The 27,592-nt window shown below is 39.4% G+C and overlaps 1 protein-coding gene across 1 annotated transcript in view; it reads left to right on the top strand.

The window, feature by feature from the left end:
* Positions 1–26,817, top strand: part of vstm2la (V-set and transmembrane domain containing 2 like a) — a 74,870-nt gene extending 48,053 nt beyond the window's left edge. Inside the window, exons 2-4 of the mRNA XM_088006876.1 lie at positions 19,581–19,750; positions 20,761–20,805; positions 23,046–26,817. Coding sequence (XP_087863002.1) covers positions 19,581–19,750; positions 20,761–20,805; positions 23,046–23,483 — 653 coding nt within the window. The 3' untranslated portion in view covers positions 23,484–26,817. The remainder of the gene's footprint in view (positions 1–19,580; positions 19,751–20,760; positions 20,806–23,045) is intronic.
* Positions 26,818–27,592: the final 775 nt, after the last annotated feature.

The following is a 27,592-nucleotide window of genomic DNA, read 5'->3' as shown; positions in this document are numbered from 1 at the left end:
ATCTCTAAACTTTATACTAAAGTATAACTTCACAAGATGCCCAACGTTCCTCATTCATTCCACAAAATCCAGATATTCCAAAAATTAAATCCTCACAAACCAAACGTGATTAATCGACAAATTAATTTATCACCCAGTTCTAGGTTAGAGTGTAGTTTTCTACATTTCTCTAATTTTAATGAGTTCGGACACCAAATATGTCCAAAGTTGTTTCTTCATATTTTAATCCATGAGGTGAAAACACTGATCACCTGAATGGATAACAGTCTTTTTCTGCCAGCTCAGTGGCTGAGCTTAGCAGCAGGTAGGGGAGGGGCAGAACTTCATAATGCTGCTGAATGGGAAAACAATGTTTTTCACAGCGTCATAAAAAGAATCCGACCTGCTAACCAACTTGTTTTTCTTATTGCAAGCAGCAGACATTGTGAATTCCAGCTGCTTCTTTCTACTCTGCATTATTTTCTGATTTCTCATTAGCAAGTCTTAAAAAACATTTTCCATGGAGACCAAACAGTCCTGTGGATTGTGCTGGCTCAGGCCGGTTTTATCTTTTGCTCGGCTCAAAGCTTCCGGCAGGTTGTGTGTGGCTGAACGCAGCTGTTTACTGCTGATTTGTTCAAGCTCATTATCAGAGCATGAAGCTTGTTACGAAGCCATGTGAGAGACTCGTTACTCGCTAATTATTCTTCTGGAGATGATCCACAAATTTGGAGAGAAATGAAATGTGTGACACCCACAGGAACAGGAAGCTGATCGGGGCGGAGGCCGGACCAGATGGACCGACGCTATGGGAGCCTTCAGGGGGTCAGACTTCAGATTTAAGATTTCACTAATGACATTTCAGTGGTTTTAGATTCATTAAAAAAATGTTCTTAATCTGTGAAGTCAGGACTCATAATAACTAATTTAGCTGGATGATAAATTGTCCCAGAAATTATTGTGATAAACGATAATATTGCTGTTTTGAGAGCATTTTAAACTTATATGATGGTCATGGCATAATAATGCAAGATCACATTCTATTTAACACTGAATGGAAGACCTTTTAAATACAAAATAACAAAAGACAAACAAAATTAATTGTAAAATCTCTGTAAAAAATGTTTGTAGTTGAGTCCAAAACACCAAATTAAAGATTTTATCATCCAGTTTATGGTAGAAAAAGAGAAAAGAAAAAACAATAAATCATTCAAATGGAAATGATTGAGCTCATTTTAATTTATTATGTGATTAACTGATTTATTGATTATTGTGACAGGCCTCCTCATTGTCATCTACCAGATCTGTTTGTGTAAACTGTGGTGAAATTGTTTTATCGCAGTGTCATATCAAAATGCAGACATGCCATAAGACAAAATAAGCCTTTGATAAAATATTATTTCTGAAAAAAGGATGAAACTTTGGAGAGTGACAAAACAATCTGCCCCACAGTAGAAATCCAGTAAGTCAAACTGAGGTCAAATCAGGCAAAGCTGAGACAAATGTCAAAGTTCATGAATGTACAACAACCAAAAGCTACATAAATAACACATACAACTTAGTTTGAAGAGTTAGAGGAATACATTTCATCTGAAGTGCATGTTTTTTCTTAGTGCCTCTTCCTCTGCTGTTTGTAAAAAAGAAATGGATCAAAACATTTTGAATGAGATTTTAGTTAGGACGGGATTTTCTTTTTCCCAGAACAGAAAATGAGATCATTTGGATTCAGTTGTATATTTAACTTTTTACACTAAATATAAGTCATTAATAGTTCATAATCCTTAGATTAAATCGCCGGCTGCTTTTCTGATTTCTACTAGGATAAGAAATGCCTCAAGTGGTTTAATCCCAATCTACCGTTTTTCTGTAAGGCCATCGTTACTCCTCTGATTGCTACTCCCACCTTTTTTTCTTTTTTTTTTGATGTAGCAGTAGTTGATAAGTGATGATGTAGTAATAATTTCTTGTGTGGAGCTGGCGACTCTGATGTGTGGAAGCAGAAAAAGAGGACTTGTCCTTGGTGTTCTGCTTGAGCCCAGCGGCTCTGGAAGCCATGTTCTCATTTAACCTTTCCTATCTGATTAGAAGGAAAAACATATTTTGACCTGCGCTGTGGGAAGGCCGGCCAGCAGCTGGGATCTGGGCCAAATAGCAGCAGCTTCAGCTTAAATAGAAAGGTAAACATACACCTGCGAGCATATCTCAACATCAGCTTTATTATAGAGACATGAATATTAAACATGTAAACATTAAAATCTACAGCATTAGAAGAGAACTTTTCATGTAATCTAGCTGCAGAATCTTTGAAGATTATTGGAGGAAAGTGATGGGAATATTTTACATCACGAAAAAGAGACTTCAGAAAAGACACAAAACTGGAATAATTACACTGTAACCACAGCAACCAAAGGCAGCTTTACTTTCTAAGCTGGATGAATCTGAGGCATCTCTCCATATCAGCAAACACAAAGTCACTAATTCACAGTACAAGCTGAAACATTCAATATTAGAAGTTAACTGGAGTCAAAAATCAGCTTATTCATAAAATATTTTTTCAGTTTTGATCCACCTGACAGAAAGCCAACACATGTTTAATTAATGCTGTCTGGAGTGTGGAAGTTGTTACTGAGAAAAGCAGACTTGAAGCTGTTTCCATCTTCAGTAAAGTGAAATGAAGTTAGGGAAGCCCAGAGAGGAGGAGAAAGGAAACGGCATTTTCTCCAACATGTTGTCAAATTGAATTATTTTGTATTTTATCTAAAAAAAGAAACTCTTTTCTCACCGTTGACACTGCCATCTTTAAACGGCCAGTAAGTGACAGAAAACCAACCACAGGCTTCAGTTATATTTGTTCTGTGTACTTCTCCACCCATAACAGGAAACAATAAGATTCAACACTCATTCACACTGTGTGTGATGTCACCTCTGCTTCAAATATAAATGTTTAATGAGCATGCTGGAATAAATTATTTCCAGTGCAGAAAAACTTCTTACCATCGTTATCAAAACGGAAATTAAAATCAGCCAACATTGATGTTTTCAGGTCAAGGCTTTACTCATAACATGTAGAAAATGAGACATAGATTCATATTAGTGCATGTCTAGGAAAACAAAACAAGACATTCAGAATTAGGTCTGTGGCAATAATCAATAAATCAAATAATTAATCACATGATAAACTAAAATGAGCTCATTAATTTGCATTTATTGTTGTTCCTTTTTTCTCTCTTTATACCAAAAAGTGGATGATAAAAGTTTCAATCTGCTGCTTTAATTTCAACTAAATCTTTTTTTGAAGGACAATTTTGTTTCCAGAGTCTTCATAACTTCTGTGTTTCTGATCCCGTTTTTATTTCATCTACGTCTCCAGAAAGCTGGACATTGTTGACAGTTTCAGGCTCAGAGAGATTTTCTGTTTCTAATTTCCTACTTCTAGATTTTTCAGATTGTAATTCTTCCCCTTCCTGGTTAGGTTTCTCTTTGGTTGTAGAGTCCCGTTCTGCTTCACTAAACTTCACTGTTTTTTCCTCTTAATCGCTCAGCATTTCAGAGAAAACTTCAAAGTAACTCTTATTGTTGGAGACCTCAGTTAAATTCTGCCCCTGGATGTTGTCTGGCTCAGGAAAGGTGAGACATTGTACAGTTTTCTCCTGGTCATTTAAAGGCTGTTTCTTCTGTTGTGGGTCCACTGCCTTCGGTGTTTCAGGGACTCACTCTTCTTCAGTGACCAGCTGTGGAGCAGAGATCGCACCTTCCATGGTACAAGTTCCCTTTTCTAAGAAAGCTGCCTCATCATCTTGTTTTCCTGATACAGAACTATCACGCTTTTCAACAACTTCAGTGAACCCGTTATACTTATGATTTTTTATCATAAGTGTCTGGTCTCTCAGGTTTTGAAAATCGGTCTTGTGAACCAGATTTAATATCACAAAATTTGAAATACCTGTAAACCTTGAATTCTCAGATAAGCTGAAAAGGAGGCGTCATGAATGTAGAGCAGGAGCACAGAGAAGGAGGAAATATAAACCATTCCTTCCATTATTCAGAATGGGTAGGATGAGATTTTGCTATTAGCCCTTAAAAGAAGGGAAATAGTAAGAGAAATGACCACAGGAGATAAAATCATTCCTCTTCATCTCACTTGCTTATATTGAGAAAATTTTAGAAAACAGTACAAGAACATTAGAATTATAGAGTTATAAGAACTCATGGCAAAGTCATGATCACATTTGAACATGCCTATCAGACAGGTGTCTCATTCAGCAAACTCAATTTTAATGGCCGTCCACTATTTAGAATTAATGTGTTTGGGAAACTCAGGAGGAAATTGGCAATTGTGTGTGTGTGTCTGTGTGTGTGTGTGTGTGTGTGTGTGTGTGTGTGTGTGTGTGTGTGTGTGTGTGTGTGTGTGTGTGTGTGTGTGCGTGTGCGTGTGTGTGTGCGTGTGTGTGTGTGGCTGCATCAGTGTCGTTCACCGCGGCTTTAGGTGCAGTTTGTAAGAACATCAAAGCCAGTGGATAATCTAACACTACAGGCAATTAAAAAGGATTGTTTTGTAAAAAATGTAAAGCTCCTATTTAAAGCGTGGCCTGGTGCACTAATTAGTTCTTGTTTTCCTTTGTTAGGAATATTTGTTACACTTTTGTAGCAAAACCAGTTAATTGGTCTTCAAAAAAATAACTCCATGGATGTGTTGTTTTATCTTTTTATGATTCTCTAAATGAATTCAGCAGAACACATGCACTTATTCTCATCAGCTGTCATATTATTGTCATGCTGGGTTCCAGTTTTCTAACCCACATGCAAGAACACTCTCAGGAGAACGGAAATCAGTTAAATATGTTTATTTTAACAGATGAAGAGGAATGAGGGAAGGGTGGTGGTCAGGAATCTGGGAGGAGAACCAGAACATCAAACTATAATTGAGAGAAGAGTGAGTGAGTGATGGCTTTAATGCACGTAGGAATCTTCACTACATGGAAAGAGAGGGAGGGATCTTACGTTCTGAATGGTGAGTGGAAGCGTAAGACCTGCTGCAAATGTCTCCTGGGTTTTAGTGTATAAATCCACCAACCTTGTAGTGGGAGACCAGAGTCTGATAACAGACTGAAGGATTCATTCTGATTGAACTGGAAAAGTCATAAAAACCCTGAAAACATACAATATATGCAAACCCGTCTGATTCTGTATTATTATTCATTCCATACTATTCAATGTACCTTGTAAAAACATTGACAGAATATGATACGTTCACCGACCTCCACTCCATGTACTGCTGTACCAATGTCATTGCTTCTGAAGAAAAATACCCACAGCTGAAGTCCAGTTATCTGTTTTAATTTAGCAAACTTCAGCTGAACACATTTTGTATGTTTTGATTGTATGAACTAACACGCATTCAATCACTCCTAGCACTACTCTTTGATTTTTTTTGTTACAAATAAATATTTTTTTATTTGTAACATTTTTAGCATATTCTACTTGGTCTCCCATAGCCAAGTAGGTTATCTCCAGTCCTTCATCATAACAGACCAAATACAGTAATCCTCTGAAACAGAGGATTACTAGTCCTCTGTTTCAGGTATGATTGATTTATTTTTCTTTAACCTGTTCTGTCCCTGTTACTTTAAAAACTAGAATGTTAATGCCTGTAACTTGGTGTCAGTTCATTGCTGGACTGAAACCTGTCGGATCATTTTGCTACAATAACAAAGCTTGATGTCAAACAATTTGCTGCCATTTTGTTTGAAGTAAGTAATTACTTTGTCTAATTGCTAAAGCCTTTTTCCTCCTTTTCAAGGTTTCATGACCAGAGGCACTGCCAGGAATCTGGGCCCCCTGACAAAAAATTTGTTTGGGCCCCCCAGCGCAATTTTTTGAGTCTATTTGACCCATAAAAAGCGTCACAATTTTAAAGGCCTGCATCTGTCTTGCTTTCTTTGCTTCAATAATGATAATTAGCACAATATTTACTGCTCATGAATTTAACATCCAGTATGCAAGTAGGTTGCTTAATTTTTTCTATTACCTTTAGATACTGAAATGTCTCTCCATGAGCAACAGTCAAAAGCAACAACTACACATCCAGACTTCTCAAAAATGCTATGTAGTTGCATTTTATTCAAGCTGCAGTACATAACTTTAATAAAAAAAATATGTTTTCTCCATATTTGTTAAAGCTGTCACAACATAATGACAGTTCAATCTGGAAAGACTCAGACGGACAAAAGGGGAACAATTAAGATTTAATGACAGGAATGAATAACAGTTCTTTGGCGCTCGGACCCCGGCAGCAAATTCGAGCTGAGATTTGATGTGAACTCGATGAACATCCCGATAACCGATTAGGGATGCTCTCCCCCAAAAAAGGGGCTGAGGCCCGAGGAAACGTGAGACCTAAACTTGTGTGCAGACTTGGGGATGCAGGGAGAGAAGTACAGTACGGGTTGACAGCCGATGGAGTGCAGAAGACTAGAGGGTGAGAAGCTGGTAGGAGGATTCAAATTTCATAGATAGGTTTTTTTTATGAAATCGTGATGCCCAACTGAAGAGTGAAGGATTGCTAAGAGAAAGGGCCAAAATAATACCAGGCAGAGAGTGAAGGATAATTGAAGGCGGGGAGCCTGGCAGGAGATGGGATCAGATAGGAGACACAAAACATGGAGGATAGGTGCCCGCTGTAAGGGAGCCACGCTGAAAAGTATGAAGGAAAAAGAAAACAACCAAGACATGGACTAACACGGAGAAAGACTAGGGCATGGGCCAGCAGCAGGGGCAGAGGAAAAGCCAAAAACAGAAAAAGAGTTAGCAATGGAGAGAGAAGGAAAAAGTCAAGAGGGGAAGTAATCAGTGAGATGATAAAGAAACTCACAAGACTTAGGATGTGGTAGAACGAGTGTGCTTGTGATGCGACGTGTAGGTGGGAGCATGGAGGCGTGAGAAGGAAAATGGGACAAATCACTGGATAAGAATGCTTGCTTAGGCAAGAAAAGACCAACCACCACCAGCGAAATGCGCAGTGCTCACCTAGGCACTGAGGGAGCCCTCACTAATAAATTAGAGCTAGACCTGAGATTAAACATGAAATGAGCGATGCCGTCTAACGGCTGAACTGAACTGGGCAGAGGTGGAGACAGCTCATCAACAATAGTCAAAATGATCATGGGTGAAAAACAGATAAGATTAAAGTTGGTTGATGACATGAAACGGACTGGTGAAGGTTCAGCTTTATAGTAACACACGACTGATGAGAGCGACAATTAGGGATTGCTAGTGGAGTTAGCCCCTCAGGAAACAGGTTATGGCTGTGGAACAATTTCGTAAAAAGCTGGAAACTCGAGCTGCTGAAATGAAGGTGAAGCTGAACCAACTACATAGGAGATCCCCCCCAAAAAAAGGCCATGCCCGACGGACTGAATTTAAAATGGGAAATAGAAAGAAAATACCATCTTAACTCATCGAAAAGCTTTGACGTGTAGAGACGTGCCACTCGAATGAACTCCACTGGACCTGACAATGGGGTTGGGAGTTTAGACTAGAATGGCTGAGAGCTTTAGGATACCTGCAAGAGCTGGTTGCCGTAGCGACAGACCCACAAGAATGACTGGTAAGAGTCTAAAGGCTATTGGCCCAGAAGTGAGACTGGAAAGAGCATATTTGAGTATGGGAGCGGGGTAAGTGAGAGAACCGACTACATAGCCTGAAAGTGGCAGGATGGCCTGGGAAATAATCTGCCGATTCTGGGAGATCTTGAGATAAGAACTGAGAAGCGACCCATGGGACTTGAACAGGACACATCAGAATATGGAACAGCTCGGTTGATAGCGGCGAAGCAAGTAGACCAGGAATATCCAGAGTTCAGCTAAGAAAAACCTAAAACTTAAGCTACGAAAAGGATCACCTGCTGGAATAGCGACTGCCAGACCATTTAAATCCTCTGGATTGTTCTGAACTGAGCTACCGGAATGAAATATGAATCATCAACCACTATACATTGCGCATGTGGAAAATACCTATAAATCGAATGCTTTAAATAAAAAAAACCCACGTCTTACATTGAGACTAAACCAGTTCTATTTAAGGTTGCTTTGATAAGTAGTGAATGGACACTGAGCAAAAAAAAAAAAAATTGAAACAATGATTGGACAATGCCCTCGTCAACAAGAATTTAAGGCTGATTAATAATTAGCAGAAGCGCTGGACAGACTCAACCGAACTGAAGAGGAATTATTAGTCGACTTCATGTTACGTTGGCAAGCCACTCTACTACACGTATTGCGTCGCAACAGGGTAAAAGTCCACAATTAGGTGAATGACAATTCATGCCTCATGCCACGGTATGAGAAGGCCAGCTGAGACGCGAACCCCTGCTCCAGACGAGATTAGCTGATTGAATTGACTGTTTAGGTCATGATAAGGAGTACATTTAAAATATGCTAGTTTTAAAAAACTTGCCAAGTCTTGATTGGAAAGCCTAATTATAGTTCTCAGATTAATAACTTATTATGTCCTGTTAACCTTTGTTACCTGTAGATAAAGTAGATTGTTTGCTGAGATCTTTTGAACTGCCCTTTGTGGGAAACCATCAGGAGAAGTTCAAGCTTTCACACTGATCTGTGAAAAGCCTTGAAACAGCAGAAGTCCAGGCCAGTAGAGGAGAAGCTCTGCTTCCACTTTGTTTAGATAAAGGTGACAGTTGGAGCTTGATCTTGAAAACAAATTGAAGGGAGTGTCTAACTTTAACAGGATCAGAGACAGCTCCTGGTTGGATGAGCAAAGCTACGCCTTATTTGAATAAATAAAAGTCTAGAATACGCCTTTACTATAAAACTTTGTACACAGCAGTAACTACTCGGATTTGCTCTTGTAATTCTCCAAAGACGTCTAAGCACATCTTTGCTTCTTTCTTCCTTCTTTCCATTCAACTCAGGTAAATTAATGCATGTCTCTGTTCTGGAGTTTCTGTTGTAATTTCATGTGTGTCTTCTTGGATTAAACTCTAATTCTGAGATGTCTACACTCGTTTTCTGTGTGATTTAACTCGGCCCGCTGGGAGAACCTGGGATCCGTGAGAAGAAGATGAAGCCAGAGATTTTCCAAAATTACAACCTAAAATCTTCAACAGGCCGAATGAATCTATGTAGCTGAACATACACAACGACAATGGCCACGGGCGAATTGTTAACAAGCTTAAGGGGTTGTATTGAAATTAGTCATAACTAAGCTAACATCACCTGCATCCAGCGGCATTACTCTACTCGGTTGGTTAAATTACGCAAAGAATTGGCGTTATACTAGCGGCTCCTACGCCGTTGGCGACTGGTGTGAACGTCTCCGGGCTCAAGTTGCGTTTGAAATAGATGATATGTTAACAGCACATAAAAACTTTTAATTGCAGAACAAGGTTGCAGAGGACGCGATAAGGGAGAGGGAGGAAACTCCGGTACCAAATCGATGCAGGAATATCAAAGAGTTGGCCATGTAGGTAAAACACGGAGCTTGCAGAACAGCCGGGACACAACTGAAGTGTCCGCCCGTGCTGCCGGGCCTGGGTAGCATAAATTATAATACAGCTCAGACGACAAAGAATAGTGCGCTGACTAGCGACGAATAACTAATGTGAAGCAGATAGATAACTGCGGTGACCAAACGACCAGTTAAAGATGGGCTGCACTGCTCGCAGTTGAGTGCACATGCATCTGCTATTTATACGATAGACATCCCTCCAAGGCTGACTGGATTCTGACATACGCCTTGCAGCTCTTACGCAACAGCTGGTCACCTGCTGAACCAATGTTATGTTTAAAGGCGCCTCGAAGAAACAGGTGACGAGGTTTTAACCAAGTCAATGTTCGGATAAAAGTCCTTGAACATTAGAACCCGAGTGGCGCATGTATATACGGCCAAAGTGTTCGGGAGGGGATAAACTAATGAAAAGTGTCTGCGTTACGAAGTATTGCGAGACTCGAATGAGACATGAGAATGCTACGTCTTACCCTGGTAGCCTGAAACAGGCGTAGTGAGGGAAAACCAGAGAGGTGTTGCTGAGCGGGCTGACAGCGACCATGTAGGAGAGGGAAATCGTAGGCATGCTGATCCTTAGCGTGGCACTGGTGTGAAGGCGCTGAGGTGAAGAAGACGGTGCGGGTTGAAAACAGTGGGATCACGTGTCTGCTTGCCAGAGGTGGATCGTGGAGTAGGTGGCGAGGGAGCGGGAGATGGAGAAATCCCAGTCAGGAGAGAGAAAGGGGGAAGATGCTACTTGAAATCATCGAGGAATCTCTTGCATCTGAGGAGCATCCTGACAGCCTGAGACGGGCGTAGAGGGGGAAATCCGGAAAGGTGCTGACCATGACGGCATGCGGAAGTGAGAGAAGCTTGGCGGGCGAAGGAAGATGGCCTTTTGCTGCTTCCATCAGATCCTCCCTTTTGATTCTGTCGTTTTATACGTGGCATCTATAAACAGGCAGTTCCCTCCACGTAGAGCTCCGCAGTTAGCTACCTTGTCTCACTGACTGTGCGGGAGGTATTGCGTCGTGCATCACGGGCCAAAGGGGTCAAAGTAAACAAGGTGACCGGAGGGCTTACGCTTTTCGGAGGTGGATCATGGAGTAAGTGAAACCCTAGGCAGGTGAGAGATAGGCGGGAGAAGCTGCTTGAAATGATCGAGGCTGGGGCCGGAAGAAATCTCTTGCATCCGGGGAGCGTCTGAGGGGAAAAAGAAAGGACCAACGCAGGATGCGAGGTCGAAGGACGGGGAATCACGAAGCTGTGGAGGAGCTGAGACGTGCAGATGAACGGATTGAACGCAGCCGGGAAGCGGCTGACGGCTTGGGTGTGGATCCTTTATGTGGAGCCTGATTGCTGATTGAACGCGCCGGGTGAGGTCCAGTGCTGAGGTCGGAGATGAGCATGACGTCGATGGGCGAATGGAGGGGGCGGAGTCTTCCAGTCTGAACTTCCGCTTTAGCTCCATTTTTAAAAAATATGTGAAATTTTTTTTTTTTTTTAAAGTTACATACTGCAGCTTTAATTTCACTCAGGCGAGGACAGATCAGGAGGGACATGGGTTAGAGCTGCTGCTGACTGACTCATTTGTTGTTAAGTGGTGAAAGGTACAAGGGACAAGTTAAATATATGAATATGTTGGTAATGTCTTTCCTTAATTCATTAAATGCTAGTGAAAAGGAGGCAAACAGTAGTTTGTAGCTAAGCTAATTATGCTAAATGGTTGATAATCTCACACAGTCTACCCACCTCTCTTGGAGAAAAACTGGGTTATAAATTAACACTCTTGCCTTTTTCTCTCTCTTTTTTTGAAAACCATTTTTTATAACTTTTCTTAGCAGCATAGTAAATGCCACAATCGTTCATGTCTTCCACTGACTGCTGCTAACAGCGTCACTCTCTAGCGTTCCAAGCAGGAATGAACCATTTGACGCAGACAGGGGGGTTCAGGGCAAATACTGATGTGCATTTTTTTGATCTGGGAATGGGAACATTAAATTTTTACTGCTAAAAACAATCTTTGAAAATACAATATGATTAATTTTGTAATTTACAGGGCCCCATTTTTTTATTTGTTTTATTTCTATGAACAAAAAATGAATAATTAAATTGTGGAGGACCCCCTGTTGGTCAGGGCCCCTAGAATTGTCATCACTTTTCCCCCCTATACTGCCCCCTGGGTGTTCGACTCAATTACAACCTCAGAGAGGACAGAAGAAGAGAAAACAAATCATCACCAAAAACTGAAGTAATTAAAGACAGCAAGGCTTCGTGTGTTATGTGTGATGCTAATGTACTGGCACAATGAAAAAAGGATTAAATTAGGCTGTGTGTGTGTGGAGGACAATGTGTGAGGCAGCAGATAGCTGAAGTGGCCACGCTGATCCTTTATTTCTGTTATAAACTCAATATGGTAATTACAGCCATGATAAGTGGTGTAGTCTTACTTCAGCATACTTGAACTTTCATTTTACTCTCTGTCCCTAATTATCTACACACAGAGAGTAGAAAGAGATCTAACTTTAAAGAATACCATCGTCTCAGAAAAGGAGAGAGGAAGTTTTCTATGCAGCTTAAAAGGTCAAACTGGGAAGTTTATACGACTGCAGGGAATAATGAAAACATTGAAATTATTTTCTACTGCTGGAGCAATCTGAAAGTTTTGTGGATTTTATAGAACACAATAGAAATAAAGTTGGTTTCAATTAGTCATGACCAGGGGCGCAGTATAGAGGGGAAAAGTGATGACAAATCTAGGGGCCCTGACCAATAGGGGGCCCTCCACATTTTAATTTTTTTTTTTTTTGTTCATAGAAATAAAACAAATAAAAAAAATTGGGGCCCTGTAAATTACAAAATTAATCATATTGTATTTTCAAAGATTGTTTTTAGCAGTAAAAATTTAATGTTCCCATTCCCAGATCAAAAAATGCACATCAGTATTTGCCCTGAACTCCCCTGTCTGCGTCAAATGGTTCATTCCTGCCTAGAGAGTGACACTGTTAGCAGCAGTCAATGGAAGACACGATTGTGGCAGTTACTATGCTTGCTAAGAAAAGTTATAAAATCAGGTTTTCAAAAAAAAAAGAGAGAGGAAGAGAGAGAAAAAGGCAAGAGTGGCAAACTGCCTCCTTTTCACTAGCATTTAATGAATTAAGGAAAGAAATTACCAACATATTCATATATTTAACTTGTCCCTTGTACTTTTTGCCACTTAACAACAAATGAGTCAGTCAGCAGCAGCTCTAATCCACGTCCCTCCTGACCTGTCCTCTCCTGAGTGAAATTAAACCTGCATTATGTCACTTTACATAAATATTTTTTTCACATATTTTTTAAAACTGTCATTATGTTGTGACGGTATGGTATGAGAGGTAATGTGAAAAATATATTTCCTCTGTTTTCTCCCAGGGTTCTCTAGAAACAACCAGTCAGTGACAGGAGAGTTTTAGTGCTGTCAATCACAATCTCATGTGGTGCTGCTCATCCTTCCTCCCCCTTGATTTGTGCCGTGCTGCAGCTAGCATAGCACAGAGCTGTGCAGATTCAAACTGTGAATGCTCAGTTTAGTTAGCATAGCTACCAATGATGGCAGATAAACAGTTTCTTGTAATAAGTTGTTTCTCCCTCATTAGCACATTTAGCAGTGAGGGAATGAGGATAATTGACAGCGCTAAGAGCGTCCTACTAGTTCTCATTGGTTGTTTTGGTCAGAACGGTTCATTACTTTAACCAGTAATAGTAATTCAGGAAGGAGATGGAGGAGATTGATTGTTTTCACAGATTATCTGTCTCATAACAAACTGCTACGACATGGTGACAGCTTTAAAAAATATGGAGAAAACATATTTTTTATTAAAGTTATGTACTGGAGCTTGAATAAAATGCAACTACATAGCATTTTTGAAAAGTCTGGATTGCTTTATGTGTATTTTGCACGTTGCTTTTGACTGTTGCTCATGGAGAGACATTTCAGTATCTGAAACTAATAGAAAAAATGTAAGCAACCTACTTGCATACTGGATGTTAAATTCATGAGCAGTAAATATTGTGCTAATTATCAGTATTGAACCAAAGAAAGCAAGACAGATGCAAGCCTTTAAAATTGTGACGCTTTTTATGGGTCAAATAGACTCAAAAAATTGTGCGGGGCGGTTCAAACAAATTTTTTGTCAGGGGCCCATGATTCCTGGCGGCACCCCTGTGGCGAACACCTAACTGGTTTCAGAGCCTTCCACTGGTTACTTTGGGACTGTGATAATGCTTCAGAGCGACCAGTGACTGCAGCCATTTCACAGTCACAGTCGACTCTGTGACTGTTAGGTTTGACTGTTAATAGGAGACACTCAGGGGAGATAGAGCAGAGTGAAACAGGAAGGGAAGCCATGGATAACTGAATAAAACAGACTGTAATAATGAGTTGTAGTGTACATTCCTCAAGCAGAGCTCATCTATACTGTTAGAATAAATCTGTGAAACAGTACGGAATGCAAAACTGAGTTGTTCTTTCAACAAAACAGAGGCCAGTTTTGGTCTGTTTACATCAGCCAATGATTAATAGAAATTAATTGGTGATTATTTCAATAATAATAAGCAACCCTGGGTAATAATCATTCATGATTTTTACAAAATCCTGAATGACAAACATCTCTTACAAAGCTTTGCACAAATATTCACACCCCTGGAACATTCTTGATGTTTTTCGCATTTCATTCACATTGAATGGTTGAAAGAGGTTAATGTCAGACCTACAAGCCAACAGTTTAGGTGCTTGTTTTAGAATGGCCCAGTCAAAGTCTAGACATAAATCCACTGAGAATCTGTGGTAAAACCTGAAAATTGCTGTCCATCATTATATTCTGTATCACTTACAGCTGTACATAAATCGATCTTTCATCATTTTTAATTGTAAAAAGATTTTAAAACCGTGACATTTTTTTTCTTCCAGTTCACAAATATAACTTACTTTTTGTTCATTTATCTATAAGTCATGATAGATTGACTCATGATGACCAACAAAATGTTACCTGTTGATTGTGTTGCGTTCCTCACAGCCCTGTGGTAGAAAAATAACATAATTGTTTGGTATCATTTCAGAGGTTCTGCATCTCACCCAGCAGTTTCTGTCTCAGGTTTGAATATTCTCCACCAAAGGTGCTGGAGGCATTGTTTCTCTGTAATGTCAAATCAATAGCTGGTGTGTTTCAGGTGTCACAAATGAAAAATACAAGCAGATTTGATCAATGTACAGGGTGGGATGACCATAGGCTTGTTCTGTTCTTGTAATACAAGACAGATCCATAATGCAGACTCACAGGGTGACATTAGTCCATGAATCAAGAGGAAAATCAGCACTCTGTTGGCACAGGATTGACACATTACAATGACTGAGAATCAAAGGGTCAAAGGTTTAAAAACCGTCAAAACTGCCAAGAATGTCACGCTGGAGTTGTTTAATAACTTAATAAAAACACAGTTAGTGTGTCACTCTTCTCTCCAAACGGATCAGGAGATGACAGGATAGAAACATGATAAGAACCATCTGATAAGAATGAAACATTTTGACAGCTAATAAACGAGGCAAAGCTTTCCGTCAGGAACAGGTTGAGTTTAATGTGTTCAGTGTAAATGTTAGGCGGGGATGTGTTTGACTGAATGGAAAGGTATTTTATTTGGTCATATTTAAATGGAAGTTTTTTAAAGTACCTTTTGGTACCAGTACAGGGCTTTGGATAAAACTGACTATAAAATGCATTGGATTAGATCAGATTTTGCACTGATTACAGTTTTCTGGCCAATCCCCAATATTTAAAAAGCCTATTCTGTTTTCAATGCAGATACCAATTCTTTTTGTCTGAAATGTTGCTAAGTATAGCAACAAAGTTGCTAAGCTGGTAACAGTGGTTTGATTATTATTGCTCATACAAGTAAAAGGGCTCAGTGACTGATTTTCAGACCTAGATTTATTTTTAGTTTAACTATTAGATTGGATCCATCACTAAATATGAGCTTTTATCATTGTGGATATTAAGTCCAGTTCATCTCTAAATGCACATTTAAGAACATATAAACTGGACCAAGATGCAGGTTGAGTCAATCAATAGATAAAATTGATTAGAGAAAATAAAAACTATTAAAATTCACCAAAGAGAGTGAAATTCCAGTTCAATAAAAAAATTCTAACTAATTTGTTTTTCAACACAAATAAAATCAAATAGCAATGAAGTTATATGGGTAGTCATTAGTGATTTTTATTTTTCTCTTTTTTGACAGCAGTGTAACCAGCAGACACACTTCCACCAAACTAAAATGATCTCTTTTTTACAACATTTTTTGCCATCAAATGTTTTTATTTTAGTTGTTTTACATCCACAACATGTACATTACAGTATAGTTACAATAGGTGGGATACAACATAGAAATAGAAAAGGCAGTGTGGCCTCCCCAACCTCCCAACCCTCAACCCCATGGCGACCCCCTACCCTGATCTCAAAGTGATAACAAATATGGAAGTGGACAGTTACGAAGATTAAATCATCACTTACATTTACATATTGAAAGGATTACATAGAATTATGTTGCACTCTTTCTCTAACCAAAGAATAAGCTGCATCCCATGGGCTGATTGTTTTTTGACTGGCCGAGTGCATCCTGGCCACTGACCTCTCCATCATGATGATTTCTAGGAAGGAGTTGGCCCATTGTTGCCAAGCCAGTTAAGTGTGGTGGTTGCCATCGTAGAGCCAACATCTTCTTAGCTGCAGTGAGGCCCATAGCATGCGCTTTTGTTGCGAGGAAAGTTCTAAAGTGGAATCGTCATTAAGTAGAAACAAAGATGGTGATAATTGAATGTTAGCTTTAAGCAAATCACTCAACGTAGAGGAAGTTTGTCTCCAGAAAGCAGCCACACTGGGACAATCCCAATACATGTGCATAAAAGAGCCTGGAGTCTTAAGTATACATAAGTCACAAGTAGGAGATGTGATCATTTTCATAGCATGACGTTTCCTGGGTGCCAAGTACATCCTATGGATAAATTTAAAATGAATAAGCTGATGGTCAGAGTTTTTGGATGTGTTGTGGAGGTTCTCCCATACTGTATCCCAGCAGATTTCTATATCTCCCATAAAGGAAAGATCTCTCCCCCATGTATTTTCAACAGGGAGTCTGGCACGACGGTCTGAAATAAATGTATATAATTTAGAAACAATGCCACGTGTCTGATCCCGCGACAAGAAGTTGTTGTAAGGGATGGGTTAGGAGAGGCACACCCCATGACACACCGCACGCTTTCATGGCCGATCGGAGTTGTAAATAAAAGAAGAACCTGAAAAGTAGAACCTGGTAAATTATACGCAGTTTGTAGGTCACTAAAAGAACGCAGGCCATCATTGTTCATAAGGTCTTTGAGGACATTGACACCCTTATCTCTCCACCTACGGAAGGAGAATGGCTTGTTTCCAATGAGGATAGAAAAGTCATTAAATATAGGAGAGTGTTTATGCCATTTCAGGTTGGTGTTTGTGAGATTCAGCACTGAATGACAGGTTCTAAGAAGAGAAGAAATTATGGGTCCTAACTTGATTTAGTCTCGTTAGGAGGTATCTTAGAATATATCAAGTCCTCCAGCCTGTATGGTTTGGATAGATTTTCTTCAATTGGTTTCCAAGAAACAGAGACCTCAGGATTCAACCCCCAAGTGTTTTATCTCGTTGAAGTGTTCTCAATTTCAAATGAGGTTTCTTCCCATTCCAAATAAATTTAGATATGAGAGAGTGCAGCTTGTCCCAGTAACCTCTTGGCAGTGCAAGAGGAATCACTGAGGAGTCAAAGTTAACTCACGGAAGGACATCCATTTTGATTACAGACACGCGGGCTTGAAGAGAATTTGGGAGTTTTGACCAGCGCTGTAAATCTTTCTCAATAAGGTTAAATGAAAGATTACAACATTTTTATTGCTTTGATGTCATCTCAAGAGTTTAGTAGACACTTTAGTGAATCTTTAACATTTTACGATCAGTTTAGTTAAAGGGAGAAACGAACAGCACCCAGGACGGCTCCTTGAGGAACTCCACATGTGCAGCTGAAGAATGTCAAAATACCTGAAATTAAAATCCTTTTTCTGTCTGCTGTGACCCAAACAGAACTTTTTTTCATGTTTTCTTGAAGATGTGAAAGGAAATGTTTTGATCTGGTCTCAGTTGTGAAGTTTATTCCTGACTCAGCAGTTTAAAAGAAGGCTATTGGAAACTTTGACAGCTCTGGAATATTCAAGAGTCACAGAGAAAAAATGTTACGTGTACATTGAAGTTGGCTATTGTGTTTTAAAAGCTGGCACTCACTTCTGATCTTTTCCATATAAGATGGTAAGACAGTGGGTAACCTTTTGTTTTAAAACTTGCTTAACAAGAATCCCTACAGCTCAGGGCCAGTTAACATTTCCCTGGGGGTCTGCTAGTTGCATTCCTGCCAATCAGACGTGGAGTGTGGCCCGGGTCCTCTGAGAGATTTGACATTTGATGCTGGACTTGACGCCCTTTCTTCACTCTTCAGGGTGAGGAACCTCTAGAGTCTGAAAGGGTAGCCTGAAAATCTTCACTCAAGTCATTCTCCATTTTATTTCTAATATTTTTGTGACATTTAATCTAAGATCAGGATATCTCACATAGAAACCTTCTTTGTGATCATATTTGCTATCATATATGCTAAACTCTTTTAGTTGTAAAATAAATGCAAATATCTTTAAAGCTTCTTCATAGTTCACTTCGCTGCACTCCAGTTTCCACTTTGCAAAAGAAAAATCCAAGTATCAATTAGGACAATAGTGTTGGTGCATGAAGGACACATTCATTTAGTTAACGATAACTAAATGTTCAATAATTAGTCTCAGGAGTTTAGTGCTGTTTAACTGCTTCACACTGCAAGTATCGTATAATTGGATTTATCATTTCTAGTAATTCTTTTATTTAATAACCATACATGCATCAGTGAAACATGTAAGTGTCTCAGGTCTGGTTTATCATGGTTAATGTGTTTTTTCATTATCTTCTGTACAGTTGGGCCTCTACACTCAGAAACCTTTTAGTAAATAATGCTTTGGTTCTAATGGCTGGAGGAAAATAACAGCTTTCATATTTTAGTGTGAAGTCACTGCAGATGCACTTAAAACTTACACACAACTTTGACACTTAACAAATTCATTAAAATTTGTAAATATGTTATTAATCTTTGCTGAAAATGTGTTCAGTTTCTAATCAAAGATTCCTTTCAAATTAAAACTGATCAAATTTAAACATTTCAACTGACGCTTTTATATGTTATCATGAATTTAAAAGTGTAAAAGTGGTGCTGCATTACTTTATTAGATGCATTTGCATAGGTTTATTTTACACATTTGGACTATAATTAATTTGTTTCTCCTTTAATCTGTACCTTTGTATGTTCTGCAACATTTTAGGGCTGTAATATTTTTATCAAAGATTTGTGAAACTATTCCTATATTAATAATAAAAGGCTTGCTTTACATGGGCCATTGCAGCATAATGTGTAAGGATAGTAAGATTTTTTTTTTAATGGTTTAACATGAGTTAAAACTTTTAGCTGAAAAATCATTTCAAAGAGCTTTAAATCATAAAAACATCATATAGTCACTAATTATGAAACAATCAATAAACATTACATTTTGTCAAATGCCATCATCAAAATCTTGAATACACATCAGATATATTGATCAATATATTGAGTAATGTTCCAGTTACTAGGAACTAAAGGCAACTCAGTGTTTCAGCTGTTATGCAGTTTTCTTAGAGTTTACTCCAGATTTGTGGTGTATAGAAGCTGGATATCTGATTGGTCTGAAGGTTGATATGGCAACAAGAGGTCATGCCACTGGTTGTTCAGGTTGTTCTTTTTATATGAGAAGTTGGTTTTATTGAGTTGAGTTCAATTTAGATAAAATCAATAACAAAGATATGCATTTATATTTTACTTACCTTGGTTAGTCGGCCTAACCTCAACCCACTAAGGTTCTCCTTCCTCTCTGGACTGAATCCACTCATAATGACACTGTCCATGTCTGCTCTCTGTGTTCCCAGCCATGTTTACTGAGGTTCCCCATGACATGACTGCCCAGAGAGGCCAGGACGTGGAGATGGCCTGTTCCTTCAGAGGAGCAGGAACGCCGTCCTACTCGCTGGAGATCCAGTGGTGGTACATCAGGAACCACCTGGAGTGGACGGACCAGCAGCCCTGGACGACTAATGAGGTACAAAAACTCTGACTGATTTGTGCACTTCACTGCAAAAACACAACACCAAGCAATTTTGGTCTAATTTCTAGTTCAAATGGCTAAGCATGGTTAAAATAAGACAAAACTAACTCATAAGTAACTTTTCAACAAGATACAGGAATTTTTCCTCAATACTGAAAAAGCATGAAGTAAACACATATCAGGATGATTATCTATTGGCTGATCACTGATAACATGAGAAAAATGTCATAGTGAATGGCAGCAGCTAAAAGTCTCAGTTCGCACCACATTACGGATCCATTTAAGTTTTAAATGTATTACAGTGAAGTACCATTCAAGACCTTATTCCACACTGATTTTTGTTTTTTTATGTTTTTTGGTACCTTTCAGTCACAGAGTCAAACTTTTAACATAACAATAGAAATAATCTCTATTAAAAAATGCACAAAGTCACAGATTTTTGTTGGACATTACCTTTGTCCTGTCGGGCTGCTTAACTCCAGGTTAAGCAGCCCTAACCCAAGACAAAAGGAAGTGCATGTTACATTTTAAAAGCCTGCTGAGTTTCAAACCAGGACAATAAAACTAATCTTTAATAAATATAATCACAGGAAACTGGATAAACAGCTCAGTTCAGCTGTTTATCCAGTCGCAACGTGCTACTTAAGTTTCATATATTTTAATAGTCTATTTATCTATTGAGCAACCAGAAAGGTTCATGTTACATTGTATTTTATAAATATGTCCACGGTTATTAATATAAACATAAGCACAGCATAATCTGACAGGCTCAGGCACACAATCTGTTGACTAAAAATGATTTCAGCTCAGTGTAATGTTATGATGAAGGGCTTGTCAGTGGAGTCTCCGTATGTTTGGAAAATGATAGGTTTCAGAAATTAACCACAGAATTGTCCAACTAAACAGGAGGTTCACTCCTTCAGTTGTTAATATTGACATCAAATGTCAGTAATCAGTTAAAATTTAAACCTGTTGATTCTTTGACATTCTTCTGTTTTTCTAAGGTGTCTCCTGAGGAGGAAACGCTAAAGGATGCTACAAAGATCAGTGTGAGTCAGAGCGCTTCCTGAGCAGGTCATGGTGTCTGTCTTTGTGTTACACAGTGTGTGTTTTTCAGTTCTATGCGGCTCACAGTGCAGCCAATGCTCCAGATCACACACTGACACTCACCGTCTCATCCTGACGGTGAGTGTCAGGATGAGACCAGAGTGTCGGGATCGCTGCTGCTCAACGGTGGCTCAGAGTCCTTCTGAGGCGTCCAGATTCTAAGAACCCTCCTTACCTTAATGGGCAAAATGAAGCATCGCAGTGACAAACACTGACAGGAAGAGGCCACAAAGGAGGGAAAAGTCCAGAGAGCCTCATTATGTTGAAAAAATGTCGAGCAAAACCTGGAAATTACTTCAACAGATTGATTTAATATTCAGCAAATTGTAATTAGATAATATTCATTTACTTTATGATGACAAAACTCAAGCTAAAGATTTTACTGACTTGCAATAAATTGTCAATTAATGGTTTATTAGATTACAATCAGTTTGAATCAATTAACTAATAATGTCCACTTAGCCCTTTTTTTAGTTTTGTATTTTGGCTGCTGCTGGTCATCCTCAGTTGATACAGAAATGAAGATGGCGGGGCCATACCAGAACAGGAAAGAGAAGCGGTCCAAACAGAGTCTGGTTTGGGATGCAACATGCTACTTAAGTTTCATATATTTTAATAGTCTATTTATCTATTGAGCAAGCAGAAAGGTTCATGTTACATTATATTTTATAAATATGTTCAAGTTTAATAATATGAGATAACAATTTTCAGTTTACTCAGTATTTAATATAGCCCACACAATATAAGGTTAGGGTTTAATGCTATTTCAAAATGCAGCATATAATAAACTTAATCCATATATGTTATGGAACGACAGATGTACCTTTTTATGTGAATGAAAACTCAGGTTCTTAAGAAAATGGCTGCTTATCAATGAATCATTAGTTGGTCAATAAGATTGATTAACTTTAAATTAACTCATTTATCAATAACTTGCATCCCAAAAATTTGAATGGATTTAAAATTAGAGCTTCATAAGTGAAGAAAATATTCTGATATAATTTTCAGAAGAATTCACAAACATAAAGATGAATTCTCTCTCCTTCCCCAGACAGACAAGCTGATGTGCTGCTGTAACGGAAGCACCAGCCTCTGTATGTGTGTGTAAGTGTGTGTGTTGTGTAGATGGAGTCAAACACTGCAGGCCACGACGCTGTGAAAGTATTCATCATGAGTTCTCGTTCGACGTATAAGACAGATCCATATAAGTAAAGACACAAACATGTTTACAAACACAGGGACTGCTGCTGAACACACACACACACACACACACACACACACACACACACACACACACACACACACACACACACACACACACACAATAGAACAGAACAGAGGTATGTGATAAATGGGAGTCATATTTCTGATGTCCCACAGACTCATCCTCTCTGAGTGAGTGAGGAACTCAGGGAAAAAGACGCTGTGGAGGATTTCAGCCCCAAAGTCATCCTGAAGCTTTTATGTTGAACCATATTTGTTTTATCCAGTGGCGCAACTACATATTATTCAGGTGGATGCGAAAACATAAATCGGGCCCCCCCCAAAGGAAGGTGTGTAAGGGTGAATAGAAAACATACAGTCGCACTACCCCCTAACCCCCCAGACGAAAACACGCAAAAGGTCAAACTCGCTACATATACATGTGCACGGTGAAGTGTATGAAGGCATCATGGGCGCGCCGCCCCCTCCAGACGGGGTTTTGATGCCCCCTCTGGTGCAGCGCCCCTATGCGTTGCATGTGCTGCATACCCACTTTTTGCGCCACTGGTTTTATCTTCTGATATTACATAAATATATTCTATAAAGAATGAAGAGAAAAGATGTGAAACAGGCTAACATCCATGAGAAAAATCTCCTGAGTAATCAATATCCCATAAATGATCAGAGGAAGGAAAGTTTCTGTTTCTGTTTGTGGGGAAAAGTTTGGAGCGTCTGAATGTCCAAACATGAAACGGTTCAAATCCCGACACGAAAACATGGTTCTTAATAGATACTAGACTAAAATCATTATTATCAAATTACTACATGTAAAAAAAAAATTGAGCTCCTCTGTCTTCTCCCAGTGCTAACATAATAAAATAACAATGCTACTACTAATGAAGAAAAACTGAAAATAATAAAGTAATAATATTAGTAAATCGAACAGCATCATTATAAACTCTTCCTCTGTCGTTGCCAGGTTGTGAAGGTCGTGGGAAGCAACATCTCCCACAAGCTCCGCCTCTCCCGGGTCAAAACGTCAGATGAAGGCACCTATGAATGCCGCGTGATCGACTTCAGTGACGAGGCCGGGGCCCGCCACCACCGTGTCAGAGCCTACCTGCAGGTGGTGCCAGAGAGCGCCGCCGCCGCCGGCCCCGAGCGCGACGCCAACTTCGAGGCCGGGGACGACACCAAGGCGGGGACAGCGTTCGTCGATGCAGAGCCGCATGGCGGTGGCCATCACCAGAACCATGGGCCCCACCTGGAGCACGGCAAGCGGCCCCAGGCGGCCCCCCACCACGGCCACAGCCACGGCGGCGACGGGCCGCAGCACAACGCTGCCAGGGAGCTGAAGAGGAGCGGCGCCGACAATAACCACAGTGACTGCTCCAACGAGCCGAGCTGCGCTCTGTAAAGCCAGAGGTCACAGAACCAGATGTTTGGTCACAGAAAGCAGCTTCCCTCTCACACAGAAGAAACCCAGAATCCATAGAAACGTTTAATATGGCTTGTAAAGAGCGCAGGGAGTGAACTGTGAGGGGGGGGGGGGGCAGTTTTGTGGTTTTTATTTATGTTGATGCTGTGCAGAAGTTTAGATGAACTGGTTCCTGGGGTAGATCTAGGCAGCTGTACTGTTTCTGATCTCAGCATCCACAACTAGATAACCTACTAAAAAAGAAAAGACTTTAGTCTGTCTATTAACCAGTAAATAATATGTTGCTTGAACTCCAGATCCTGTAAAAGACATGATCACACCTTCCACTGCCTTACTGTCACTCCATTCGCCCAGACAAACAGGAAGTGGAATATTTTCTCACTGGTTCAATTCCAAGTGCTTCTATTCACACAGTCCTCTAAAGTCCAACATATAAAACCTGCTGATTTCTTTCTGGTCTCGGCTTCAGCTCTTGAGTTGATATTTTACTGTGTTTGTGTTCATGGATGATGATGTAGACGTTGCACAGACTCATTAGTAATGAACTTTCTGTCTGATCCAGGGACAGATCCTGAATAGTTCACAGAGAATGGGGAGATTTCAATAAATATTAATAATAAAACATTACAGATGCTATTTTCCCAACAATCGCTTTACAGTTCAGAAAGTAGAAATTTTCCTCCCCACCTTTTGCTGCAGGTCCAAACAAATGAATCTGTTTTATGTGTTTTTTTTAAGTCAGGAAAGAATTAAACCTTAGACACTAAATTAATCAAATTAAATATGCTTCAAATTATTGACTGTAAATATATAACCAGACTGTGATCTCACTTAATGTATAACCCTGCAAAAGGCATCTCTTGAAATTATTATATTTGTCACATTGTAACCACAAATTTAAATGCCTTTTATTTTATTTGGTATTTTATATCAAACACAAAGTGCAAACAAATCCTACATAGTTTTCAGTTTTGTTTTGTTTTTTTTGTTGGAAAATCTTAAAAAGTATAGTGTTCATTTTTAAAGGAAATGCACTGCACAAAGATAAAATCTTATCAAGTATTTTTAATCTAGTTTACATTATTTCTTTCATCCTATCTGCAGTTTTGCACTACTTTGTGTTGGTTTATCACATAAAACCCTGTAAATCATGAAGTTTGTGGCTAAAACCAGAAAAAAATGTGGGAAACTGTAAGGCTTTTGCACAGCAGCGTCATTTTATGGGGTAAATAATTTCTCTCCCAGCTTGGTTCTCTCACCCAGTGCTCATTGATAGTATGAAAAAAAGCCTCAATCCTCTACAAGCCTCTAATCCACTCTGTACATAAAACTGTATATTTCAAAAAACAAAGTAAGTGCATGTTTAGTAATTTTCTTAAAAAAAATCTTTTTCAATCAACATACACAAAGGCATTTTTGTCACTATGAGTTTAATTTATGTCTTTTTTTGTAAAGGACTCAGTGTCTGTTTTTATTTCTTTATTTATTGAAGTCTTGTCAGTTTGACATTTTTAAAAGCCATCTTTGTTGCATTCCTGCTCTCCTAAAGTGCTGTACAGACAGAAGAATGATGTTTTCTTCATAGCTGCTCAGAAAGGAGTTTTCCTCCCTGACGTATCTTAGTACTCTCACTGTTTCTGAAGCTTCTGGATGTGAAGCGCTGGCAAGAACAGACTGCTGCAACTCTGCTGTAGTCTCAGAAAAACAATGCTTACTTGGAAATATTTCATTCTGATGGATCTACTAAAGCTGCAGTATGGACCTTTTATTAAAAAATGTTGTTTTTTTTGTATATATATATATATATATTTTTTTTTTTTACATATTTGTTGAAACTGTCACAGTGTTGTGTCTAGGGTTGCCACCTTTCAGAAATCAAAATAAGGCACACCCACTAATGCACATCATCCTAGTCTCATAGCGGGGGGGTGGGAGGTGCTTCAACTAGGGTTACCAAGGGACCAGTCCCTATATATATAAAGCCCCGGGTTAGGGGGGGGCTTTATATATAAAGCCCCCCCCCCGGCCGAACAGTGGCGGCAGCGTGTTGGTTGGTCTGTGTTACCCAGAAAGCAGTTGGGCACAATATCGCAACACCAACACCGTGAGTCAAACAATGACTGGGGCAGGTATTTATAAACTATATACCTTATATGGGACCTCTTATTTATTATTACACATCCACATTTGTAGAGTACGGAACAAACCGCGTCCCGTTTCGGTTCAATACGGGACGGTTCCATATTTTAAGGGACGGGTGGCAACCATAGTCGTGACAGATAACTTGTGAAAAACTTGAGTTTATCTTTTCCTGCATAAATACAGTTAGTACGGCAGATAAACAGGTTTTTTTGGGATGATAAGTTATTTCTCTGCCATTAGCACATTAGGCAGCGTGTACTCAAGCATGATTGACAGCGCTAAGCCCCTCCTCCTGACTGATTGGAGCACTGCATATCTGCAGACAGTCATAGTAACTGGATTACCTTTGTCATATTACACTGTCAGGACATAGTAACTGTGTTTCCATTATAAATGCGAACAAAACTTTGTCAATATTCAACTAAAGTTAAAGAAACTATTCCAAAATTACGTTGTTTCCATTAAATAAGACGCGCAATTAAAATTACGCGATAAGTCATTAACAATGTGCTGTGCCATCATCTTCCCACCACTTCCTGTTTTCTTCTTCATCATTTCCACCTGATCATCTGACTCGTGAAGTGGGAAAAAAAAGTCTTTCCATTGCAGATTTACAAAATCCAGCTAGAAAACCACCTCATGCTAGCTCAAAATCTGATCAAAATATGTTTGTTTCTATTAAGTGAATTTATTTTCGTAATTCCAATTTTCACAATTCTATGGTCAATGAAAATATGTTTTTTAATAAATATGTAAAAAACATATTTGTGTAAAAGTTACCTACTGCAGCTTTGAGGCGCAGGGTGTTAATGTGCTAGAAAACCCCTTGGGCAATGAAAAAGAGAAATATACAAAAACACTAAACCTGTTTCTGCTTTTTAAAATCTTTTTCTCTCCAATTCCACAAGCAGTCTTACCTCTGCTGTATCGACTGAAAGCAACAGCGGCAGTCCTGCTCCTGAGGGCAGCTGCTGTGTTTGCAGACAGAACAACGGATTTAACGAACCACCGTTTGGTTTTCAAACTTTGGTTTGACGTTTCATCAAAAAAACAAAAATGGATCTCTGTTTAGGACGGGAGTTAACATGTACATTTCTTCTCGAATGTTTGGTCTCACGCTAAGTGTATGCCTTTATCAAATTAAATAAATTGTACATGAAACCAGAATAAATTGGCTCTGGTTATTTACGTGAAAAAGCGACTGACCCTCGTGAACTGTAGCTAAGTGGTTCTAATCAAGACTTTTCCCCCTCTCTCTTCTTCATCACCTCTGGTTTTGCTTTCAGCTCTCTGCATGTGTCTGTCTGCGAACATTAAGAAGAAACGGCGTTAAGCTGTTGACTGTGTGTAATGGGGGCTGCCAAGCATGTCCCTCCCTCTGCAGCTGATGACTAATGGTGCTACTGTCAGCAATGGCAGCAGGATAAATAGCAACAGCACAGGAGGAGATAAAGAGGCGCCTTGCCGCGCTCACTAGCATTAAAGCCGGGGCCAGCTAAATACAAAACATGTGACCATCTTGTCCCCAACACACACACACACACACACACACACACACACACACACACACACACACACACACACACGCATGCATCGGACGCTGCACATGTACATTGATTACAGAGGTGGGAGGAAGGCAGCTTTCAGGGCTCACCTGACTGAGGGGCTGTGATAACAGAGGTGACTTCCTGTTTTCTTCATTTACACATGACTCTTTGACCCATGTTGGATTTCAGCGTCATGATGTTCACGTTACACAATGCTGTCCTGAACAGGACAGAGCTCAGCCGTTCTCTGTGTTCAGCTGAAGGAAAAATGCCTTTTGTACCAAAAACCAGCAGCTGGAAATGATTTCAGTACAGCACTGAGAACAGCCAACATCTTCAACAGTCACATATATCTGCTGGCCATAAGTTAATACTTCTATATTAAAAAAAGCTTTTTTT

This window comes from Poecilia mexicana, unplaced genomic scaffold, assembly GCF_051168715.1.
Source record: "Poecilia mexicana isolate PSO_F unplaced genomic scaffold, ASM5116871v1 scaffold_7, whole genome shotgun sequence".
NCBI lineage: Eukaryota > Metazoa > Chordata > Actinopteri > Cyprinodontiformes > Poeciliidae > Poecilia > Poecilia mexicana.
This window is presented reverse-complemented; position numbering and strand designations above follow the sequence as displayed.